The following is a 10,202-nucleotide window of genomic DNA, read 5'->3' as shown; positions in this document are numbered from 1 at the left end:
AATAAGTTTAGACCAAATAACTATTCTTTTCTTAAAAATAGAGAGTCTACTGAGAAAAATGCCGTTAAATATATATATATATATATATATATATATATATATATATATATATAGGGTGTCTCAAAAGTCACGGACGCCATTGTAGCATCTGATGAAAAAAATAATTCTGAGGCGAAAAGTCCTTAGCCATTTTTCGATTCACCGCTAACGTAGTCACACATATTTACTTAGACATTCACACGTGCAAGCGTCTTCGTTGGAACGCACTTAACTTGACACTAGTGCTCTCTCTCTAACGCATAAAAGGACGTTATTTTAATTAATAATTAATTATCTATGCGTCTGATTACAAAATGGCTAAGGACTTTTCGTCTGAGAATTATTTTATTTATCAGATGCTACAATGGCATCCATTACTTCTGGGACACTCTGTATATATATATATTTTACAATAATTTTGCTATGCGGGTGTTTTGGTGTTCTGGAATCATTTGTTTAATTCATTTAAAAATTACCTGAATGCTAATTTTTTTTTTTTATTTTTTATTAATTTCTCGATCGCAATCTTGTCAAATTAAAAACATATAAAATTGCTCTATATAAATTAACAGAATAAAAATACGTTTCGATAATATTTTTCAACAAGCATGCGTCAAACACAACCGGATAAAATTTGTTTAACTTTGACATTTTTTTTTTATCAATAACATTATTGATGGTAATTTTGGAAGCTTTACCCCTTTATTACAATGAATTATTAATTAATTTAACAGCTATATCGAAGTTATGTGCTTGATTAAATTAGAAATTTTTCGGAGAATTTCAGAGATATGCTAATTTAAATCAATCGCATAGTAAAAATGATAAAACTAATAAGAAGTGCTGTGATATTTTTTAGCATAAACAGGCAATTAAGCTTAATCTAGATAGTTAGTTAATCAGTCAGCAAGCTGATCTAAATAAATCCGTTATAACTATCTAAATAAGTCCGTTAAACTTTGTAACCGGGTAGTTGTTTAATTTACTGAAACGACCGATTAACTTGGGAACTGGTTAACAGGTTTTACATTCACTTTGATGTTCTATAAATTATTACGTCAAAATTATTATAGTAACGTATACTATTATAATAATTTAATTAACCACTGATTATAAGTTTTCCACAGTTTTAGAAATTTGCAAAATATAATTCAAACTTTATTCCAATTAATTTAGCATTAGATTCTAATATATATATATTATATAGGGTATTCCATGCCAAATCGACCACTTTTGACCCCGACCCTTTTCGATTTGGCCGAAAGTTTTCCATCCTTTTCTACCCTATAAAAAACGGTTCTCAGAATTTTTCTGAATTTTTTTACCTAACTCCAAAAAAGTTATGAATTTTTCAAAAAAATGGCTTTTTTATTTTCAAATAGCCATAACTTTTTCAAAACTAAACATTTAGGTACCTTTTTTTTTTTTAAATTTTTGTTTTTAGATGTACTTTCCGATAAAAAATATTATAAAATTTTGGTAAGTCAATACATATGGAATTTTTCAGTTTTTTGACAAAAATCAATGATTTTTCGAAGTTCGACATTTTTTTTTTTAATTTTTTTTTTCTAAAATAAACTTTAATCAATTCCACAGTTATCCCTGTAGAACCCAGATTGGGCCGATTTCTCTTTCTATTTTTTTTTATTCAATTGAAAAAAAATTGTTAAATTTTCAAAAATGGAAAAAAAATTTTTTTTCATAAATTTTATTTATATAATGAGATAAATACAATTCAACGATTTTACGGCATTACATTCACAATTTAGAGGCTTCATCGATGACTGTAATTAGTAAGATCAATAATTGATGCAGCTAAAATTAATTACTTTTCTCTCTGTCGTTTAAATATTTTACAAATTCTGTGTTCATTCGAATTCGAAAAGTTTTTAACTAGTAAACAACCATTTTTGTCCGGAATTATACAATGTAGTTGTTGAGTTCCTGTAATCGGTTTCGTTTTCAAAAATCGATCATTTAAATCATTTACTGCTGTGTCATAATCTTCTTCTGGGGAAAACTTCACTATAATATTCGGCAAGTTATCCGGTGCAGAAGCCCATTCAAAAAGTTCTTCTGGTGTCGTTATTTGTTTGTCTACCGCGAGTTGGAGACTTGCTCTCGCTGCAAGTCGTTTGAGAATACCACTGATTCCATCACACGGACCCTTCCCATGGGCAGTCGCAAAAAAATGCCATTCAGCAGGAATATCAAAATCATCTTCGTGGTAATATAAATTTACAAAGTTTTTAAAGTTTTTAAATTGTTGAGGAGCTCCATCAGAAAAATAATAAATCTTGTTACAACGTTCAGGAAGACTTTTCACGTAATCAGTTATTATTTCGATGAAAACATGAACAGCAACGGCATCATGTTTGTTAGAATCTGAGATAATTACTAAACTTTTGTGTTCAAGTTTGTTATTTACTTTATAATAAATAACGACTGGAAAAACTGTTGCCTGATTATTATTCCAGTGAAAACCAGCTGCCGCATTTTGTACTACGAAGGCATAATTTTCTGCAAAATCACAAATAATAACGTATTCGTTTGGTTTCAATGTTTCTTTCAATGTCTTCAAGAATTGGGCTTGCTCCTTAGCAATGAACGAATGAGGTAGAAGAATTTCTAACTCACTACAAAATTTTTCCACAAATTCTTCTATAGGCTTAATAATAGTTTCTAAACTACTTCTCGGTTTTGATATCCAATATTTATATGTAATATTCTCGATTTCCCGGTCCTCAAAACATTTTAGTAAAATTTTACTCAACTCATCGACCCCAGGACAGTTTTTACATCCACCTAAATAACACTGAAAAGATGGATTTTCACATATAATCATGCTCAAGTAATCGCTGTAGTGTTTAATGGGCTTTTCTGTGTTCCTTGTCAAAGAATAAATATTTGCACCTAAAATAACAGTAATTTAGTAAACTTAAAATTCACGCATTTATAATTATTAATTAATTTGATAATTACCAAGCATCATTAACTTCACGTTTTGATGAATCGTACACACGCAGATGGTGTGTGTTCCACTTGCCCCTGCTAACACACAATGTTTTGGTCGCAAAGAAGCGAATTTTGAAAATCCAATTCTCTCAGCAGGATTTATTTCACAGAAACATTGGTATAATTCTTTTAAGTTAGACAGGATAAGTCTTTTTTGGACGTGTATCCGATTACCATCATCACTTCGAATTGATACAAAGTCTTTCATACCGGGCATTTGAGCACTATACTCATCATCGTTGTAAAAATTTTCAACTTTTAATTTTACCTGATCAGTAATTGTCACTCCCTATACAAAAATGTTGAGTAATTTAGTTTTCAAGTGTATTTAAAACATCGATTTTACGCTACCCATACCTAATTTCGATTCAGGTGTAGAAAGTAAACCCGTTTCTTCAACCAAATTTTTTGCTACTCTTGACAAATGTCTTGATGTATTCATAGTTTCACAAATACGTCTCTCACTCCATTTTACAGGTAATAATGTTAAAATTTGTATTTTCAAAGACTTATCAGTTTCTTTATCGTTGAATTTATCATACAACATTTTAATTAGAGAGCGAAAATTTTCACCATCGTCATCAATCGATTCTTCATCTGAAGAAGAAAGCAAAACTTTTTTCAAGCTGTCGGATACCCGATTTATTTTATTGTTCAAAAATTGATTATCATTCAATTTCTTCGATGGAATCGGTGATTGATTTAACAATTCTAATACATGGTTTATTACGGGTAATTGAGTTGCAGCGCTAACTTGGGATCCTGAGCTTGATTGTGATGCTTTGGGTTCGCTATCAAATGACATGGAACCTTAAAAAATAATAGTGAAACATATAGCTACTAGAAATGTATTCAAGTAACGTATAAATAATTAAAAAACCTTACGGAATGATAAGGATAATGGGAGATCCGTGGCAGTTGTATTACTATCATTATCAGCCTGATCATTGTTGTCATTATTGTCACTATAGTTGTCTTCACGGTCACTTACATCAGCACTAGGATCATTACGAGCATTTGTTTGTTGCTTCACTAACTCTGAAGCTTTTTTCCGACATGAACTGCATAATAAATAATTATCATCTAATCCTAACGTTACTTTCATAATATCAGTCGCCGGACGTAAACCAATTTTTTTAAAATGAGATTCCAACTCAAAAGGATTACAACACCGATCAAATACCTTTTTTGACGCCATAAAGACAAATTAAAAAAGCGCTTATAAACTAGAGAAATTATTTATTTATATAACAAATGTAATGACAATCTTTTATAAAACACTAGATTGCACAAAAGATTTATAGGTTATGTTTTAGATCTCAAAATGAAAAAGCCGCACTTTTAATCAAAACATACTAGCTTATAGCATCTAGTTTACTGGCTATAGGTAAGTCGATAATTGTTATCCCTAGTTTATCGATCTAATTGATATATTAAAATTTGAATCTTACTAATTACAGTCATCGATGAAGCCTCTAAATTGTAAATATAATGCCGTGAAATCGTTGAATTGTATTTATCTCATTATATAAATAAAATTTATGAAAAAAAATTTTTTTTCCATTTTTGAAAATTTAACAATTTTTTTTCAATTGAATAAAAAAAATAGAAAGAGAAATCGGCCCAATCTGGGTTCTACAGAGATAACTGTGGAATTGATTAAAAATTATTTTAGAAAAAAAAAATTAAAAAAAAAAATGTCGAACTTCGAAAAATCATTGATTTTTGTCAAAAAACTGAAAAATTCCATATGTATTGACTTACAAAAATTTTTAATATTTTTTATCGGAAAGTACATCTAAAAACAAAAATTTTTTAAAAAAAAAGGTACCTAAATGTTTAGTTTTGAAAAAGTTATGGCTATTTGAAAATAAAAAAGCCATTTTTTTGAAAAATTCATAACTTTTTTGGAGTTAGGTAAAAAATTCAAAAATTCTGAGAACCGTTTTTATAGGGTAGAAAAGGATGGAAAACTTTCGGCCAAATCGAAAAGGGTCGGGGTCAAAAGTGGTCGATTTGGCATGGAATACCCCATATATATATATAGATATATATATATATATATATATTATATAAACATCTCAAAAATAATATACATCGACTATACCATTATAAATCGGACACTTCGTGAACTATTCACTCGTATTATTTTTAAAACGTTTATTTCTTTTTGAAGCAGACAATTAATACAGTCAGAAATTTTATAGATATTAGTTATCAATTAAAAAAAAATTTGAATGAATATATTAAACGATGGAAATTATTACGATCAAAGGAAAATTGTATTATTAATTAAAATACGAAAATAATATATAATTCAATAATATTTCGTGACTTATAAATGGTAACAATTAAATTTACTATTTAGCAGATAGCCGCAATAAATTAGACGTTCAAAATTAATCGGTTGGTTGCTAAAGTGATTTAACGGATTGTCTGGTTTCAAAAATTAAACCCCGTAAATTAGATTAGCTAATTGGCTAATAAAAGAATTGATCAGAGCAAATTATAGATGGCTCAGGCTACCAAAGTATACAGCATCACTAATAATTGGAATATAATTATATCACGCTTAATTTGGTTGAACATTTAATACTTTTCATATTATTTACATCATGCATCCTCTTAAAACTTCAACTTGAAATATTTAGAGATAATTACTCTATTTTTATTTATTTTTCTGCTTGTTTTTTTTTATGATTATTGACTGCTTTTTTTCCACCATATTATAAGCAATTTTTTTTAGTATCAATTTATTATAGTAATATTGAAATATCTAGCTACCACCTGCAACAAATGTAGAGACAATCAAGACGCATTTGAAAGAGAAGAATAAACTGCGTGTTATTATACACGGAAAGAAAATTGAAGGAGTTTTTACTATTTTACTATTGTAATTTTTACTAAATAAAATAGTAACGGTGGACTATACTTCTCATTTAGTAATTTTTACGATCTACTATTGTAAATTTTATCCAACAAATAAGACTAGCAAGAGTCTTAAAAAGTCGGATACTATAGAGCAAATTATACAATATGTGTTTGTGAACTTTACAATTTAACTATTGTAAAAATTCACAGTTGGTTTTTTTAAAAGAAATATTAGGGAGGGAGAGAGATAGAAGGTTGGACTAATTGGTACCTGTACAGTAATCGAAAAAAGAAACCGACATTTTAGTGTTATCTGGGAATCGAACCCAGAACCCTGTGTTGGCAGCCAGAGACTCTCCCTCTACGCTATCCGAGCTAAACTAAGACTCATACGATTTAACATTTACATAAACTCGGAGTCTAGCGCTGTCACGGCCATCACTCACACTAATTGAGAAACATTCCAATTCAACTATTGTAAAATTTGCTATAGTTCTATTGGAAAGATACAGAGGCAGCACTGAAAATTTTCATCTCTTACTTTTTACAATAGTAATATCGTAATTTTTCATGAATAAATAGTATTTTTTCTTCTAAAATATTTGACAATTAATAGTAATAAAAGTATAGTCCAGCTTTACAATAGTTGTATCGTAAATTTTCCCAGAAATTTTTTCCCGTGTAGAAAGACAAAAGCAGAAGATAAAACAATATAAAGCAGAGATTAAAATGAAGTGAAAAATTTAAACCAACTATTTCAAACGGAAGTTATTGAGGGTCAGAAAAAAATAATGGGTAATGTAGATTTTTTTGATATTTCTGATAAAACAAAATGATCAAATAGTATTTAAAATGATTTGATTTTTAATGATTTGGAATACTTTTTAATCCTTTAAATCCTATTTAATATAATCTATTATTGACATTTAACATATGAAATCATTTTTTTTTTTTTTTTTAATAAAGAATTTTTGAATGACAAATTTTTCAAGTTCTTAAACGAAAAAGCGCATCTACTTTGAGATATAAACTCTTTTAGCTTAAGAAATTAAGTTTTCAGTTTTAAACTCGCAATGTATTTTTAAAGTAATTGACAAAAAAAAAGTCGTATACTTCCTTTTGGCATTTGTTACGCGATACACAAAAAAGGATCTAAAATAAAATCATATACAGTAAAAAACGCAGTGAAGCGGGTTTTCACCAGCAAGTAGTTTTTAATATTACTATATTTTCATTTTATAGATTTTATGAAGGAGTTTGATTCAAAAAAATATATTGGTGATTCTAAAGAGATAGAAAATGATTTTACACGAATTGGCAGTGAAAGCGATGACCACAAAAAAATTTACATTGGCCTTGACCACTGGATGGAAAAAGAGATGGATAAAACTGCAATGGAGTCTCGTAGAGCCACAATGTTCATAAATACAATGACGGTATACATTTTTGGAACTGATACTTTAATTAAAAGTACGGTGACTGGTAATACATCGCGAAGGAGTAAAGACATTAAGGATGATGTTGAAAAACCTCTAAAATTACCTCAGGATGGGATAACGATATTGAGAGGTAAGAAAGCTTTTCAATGATAGATTTCACTAGATAGTACACGTTCACTTTATTTTTATGTATGTAGATATTCCAATTTTATATTGTAAAGACAGTGGTCTAGTTATTCTTTATCTATCAGGGATATTTCTAGTTTAACTTCCCGCTAAGAAAATTGAAAATTTTCAAAAGTCGGGAAGTTATTGTTTTTGCACCGTTTTTCGAAAATCGAGTTTTCATCAGATCTCGACGTATTGAGGTCCTATGAAGCTTCCCTGACTATTCCCGTGATGGTGTCTGTATGTGTGTGTCTGTATGCGTGTGTCTGTATGTGTGTGTGTGTGTGTTTTTTTTTTTTTTTTTTTTTTCCTTAGGGGGGGTAATCCTTTTTACGGATTCTAGGCGTAGTTGTTTGGCCTGGATATGTGGCGACTCGACGCAGCGTCATACTAAAACTCGACACTAACGCCCCTACCCACTAAACCCTAAACCCCTTTTCCTTCTTTCCTCTAATCCCTCATGGAAACTGCCGTCAGGCATTACTTCGTGAAGGGAGGATCTAGCTACTGCTCTTCGTTCTGGTGGCTAAGGTGTTAACTACCTTCCTTCTATCTTCTGCTATTTCCTCTTCTTCTTTCGGTGGAACGCAAGTCTTTAAGGACTTCTGTTGCAAACGTGTTGGTAGCGTTCCAGGCAGCTTCTGATGACAACATCTGCTTCCACTAGTGAATCTGGTTGCATTCTCTGGTTCAAGATCCTCTCCAGTTCTTCACGCTGTCGATCAAAACGAGGACATACAAAGAAGACGTGCTCCGCGTCTTCAGCAGCTCCTGGGCAGGACGGGCACTCCGAAGAGTCATCGTGCTTAAAGCGGTGTAGACACTCTTGAAAACACCCTTGTCCCGACAACATCTGCGTAAGATAGTAATTGACCTCACCGTGATTCCGGTTAAGCCAAATGTCGATCCGAGGTATGAGACGGTGCGTCCACCTACCCTTCTCTGCAGCATCCCATTTTAGTTACCATCGGCCTATGCTCTTCTGCCGTTCTTCAATTCTAAGTTCTTCAGGGCTCAGTGCAGTTGATATTTTTCGTTGGTAAAGGGCCCGTCTTTCCTCTGCTAGAACTCTAAGAGGTAGGGTTCCAGCAATGACGCATACTGCTTCTTCTGATATAGTGGGGAAAGCACTAGCTACTCGTAGAGCACTCAGTCGGTATATTGGTCCAGCTTTTCTCCATGATTCATGGGTTTTCAGTGCATCAGCCCAAATGGATATTCCGTCAGTGAGCACTGATGTGACTACTGATGACAATAGTAGCCTCCTGCTCTGCATTGGGCCTCCGATGTTAGGCATCAGCCGTGCGAGACTAGCCCTCACTACTGACGCTTTGGCACTGACATGTTCCACCTGCTGCTTGAAGTTGAGTCGTGCATCCAGCATCACTCCCAGATAACGGATAAATGGTTGTGATGTGATTTCTTGTTCTCCGACTCTCAACTTGATGGTTTCTACCGTTTTTCTGCTGGTGATGAGCACTGCCTCAGTTTTATGCTTGGCTAGTTGCAAGTTCATCATGTCCATCCACAAATTGACTCATCTGAATGTAATATCAAATGCCATTTCTATCTCTTCGAGGTGCTTTGCGACAATCACGACAGCTACGTCATCCGCATATGCTACAAGTTTGACTCCCGTAGGCAATGTTATTCTCAGGAGGCCATCATACATGATGTTCCATAGCAGAGGACCTAAGACTGATCCCTGTGGCACTCCTCCGGAGATTTCGTACACTTCCGTACCATTCGTCGAGTCATATTTCAGGAGCCTGTTCGTGAAGTAGCTCGCTACTATTCTGCGAAGGTATCCTGGTATGTTTTTTTCTTCTAGAGCCCGCATAACGCAGTCCCAGTTAGCGGAGTTGAAGGCATTCTTGATGTCCAAAGCAGCCACCAAGCAGTATTTCTTCTTTCCACCCTTCCATCTCGTTCCGGCGATTGCATCCTTGGCTATATCAACAACCAATTTGATAGCATCAAGAAAAAATGTGGAACGCTTTACGATTTTGCGTGTCATCCGTGTGTGTGTGTGTGTGTGTGTGTTTTTTTTTTTTTTTTTTTTTTTTTTTTTTGTAAAGAGGTACGAAAAAAGATCTTCAAAAGACACCGGTATCGTTAACTCTGCCGCCCATCTTCCGGCAGATATCGATAGTCGGTAGTGTGGAAGTTTTTACCCACTAAAAAAAACATTCCTCTTCCCCTCTCCCCTAGATGGTACGGGGAGGACTGGATTGGAACCGCGTTAGCATTACTTCAATCCAGTCGTGCTGCGTCTCACGACGCCTACTCCTGGCTGCTGGTCCCTTTCTGCGAATTTGTCTTTCAGGAGGTGCTATGCATAAACTGCAACAGCTGACCAGTTTTCCTCTTGTTTGATCATATAGGTCACCAGGCTTGAGGGGGAGAGCCTGGTGCCTATGATCTCTTCGGTGCTTCTTCTGTAGTCCTTCCATCGAGCACACTCGAATAATATGTGTTCGGTGTCGTCTATTTTATCCGGGCAGTATTTGCACGTTGGTGTGCTGTGCACCCTCCTCCCCCCTTTATCCTTTATTTCCCCAGTTCCCAAATTTGTCTTTAATGACAAATTTAGCTATAAATTATGGCTCTTTACCGTAAGATGGACGGTGGTGTTTATTACTCGGTAGGTCTTATTAGGTGACGGAATGG

General features: G+C 33.1%; 2 protein-coding genes across 2 annotated transcripts; both read right to left on the bottom strand.

Moving 5' to 3' along the window:
- Positions 1–1,707: 1,707 nt before the first annotated feature.
- On the bottom strand, positions 1,708–3,332 carry LOC123273624. Its single transcript, XM_044741057.1, has 2 exons — positions 3,022–3,332; positions 1,708–2,952 (listed from the first exon to the last, which is right to left on the bottom strand). The coding sequence occupies exons 1-2, from the start codon at positions 3,269–3,271 to the stop codon at positions 1,865–1,867; spliced, it is 1,338 nt and encodes a 445-aa protein (XP_044596992.1). The 5' UTR covers positions 3,272–3,332; the 3' UTR covers positions 1,708–1,864.
- A 50-nt stretch (positions 3,333–3,382) lies between these two features.
- Positions 3,383–4,531, bottom strand: LOC123273584. The gene is made up of 2 exons (XM_044741024.1): positions 3,940–4,531; positions 3,383–3,864 (listed from the first exon to the last, which is right to left on the bottom strand). Exons 1-2 carry the CDS (start codon positions 4,250–4,252, stop codon positions 3,383–3,385), a joined length of 795 nt encoding a protein of 264 aa, XP_044596959.1. The 5' UTR covers positions 4,253–4,531.
- Between the last annotated feature and the right edge of the window lie 5,671 nt (positions 4,532–10,202).

The sequence above is a fragment of the Cotesia glomerata genome, unplaced genomic scaffold, assembly GCF_020080835.1.
Source record: "Cotesia glomerata isolate CgM1 unplaced genomic scaffold, MPM_Cglom_v2.3 scaffold_11, whole genome shotgun sequence".
Lineage (NCBI taxonomy): Eukaryota > Metazoa > Arthropoda > Insecta > Hymenoptera > Braconidae > Cotesia > Cotesia glomerata.
Note: the sequence above shows the minus strand (reverse complement) of the source record. Positions and strands in the feature narration are given on the sequence as shown.

Bases quoted from the DNA above. Each gene is read 5' to 3' on its own strand.
- LOC123273624 (XM_044741057.1), bottom strand. From the start codon at position 3,271: ATGCCCGGTATGAAAGACTTTGTATCAATTCGAAGTGATGATGGTAAT. The intron at 2,953-3,021 runs GTAATTATCAAA...CTGTTATTTTAG, and splicing joins CGTGAAGTTAATGATGCTTG to GTGCAAATATTTATTCTTTG.
- LOC123273584 (XM_044741024.1), bottom strand. From the start codon at position 4,252: ATGGCGTCAAAAAAGGTATTTGATCGGTGTTGTAATCCTTTTGAGTTG. The intron at 3,865-3,939 runs GTAAGGTTTTTT...TTATTTTTTAAG, and splicing joins CCCATTATCCTTATCATTCC to GTTCCATGTCATTTGATAGC.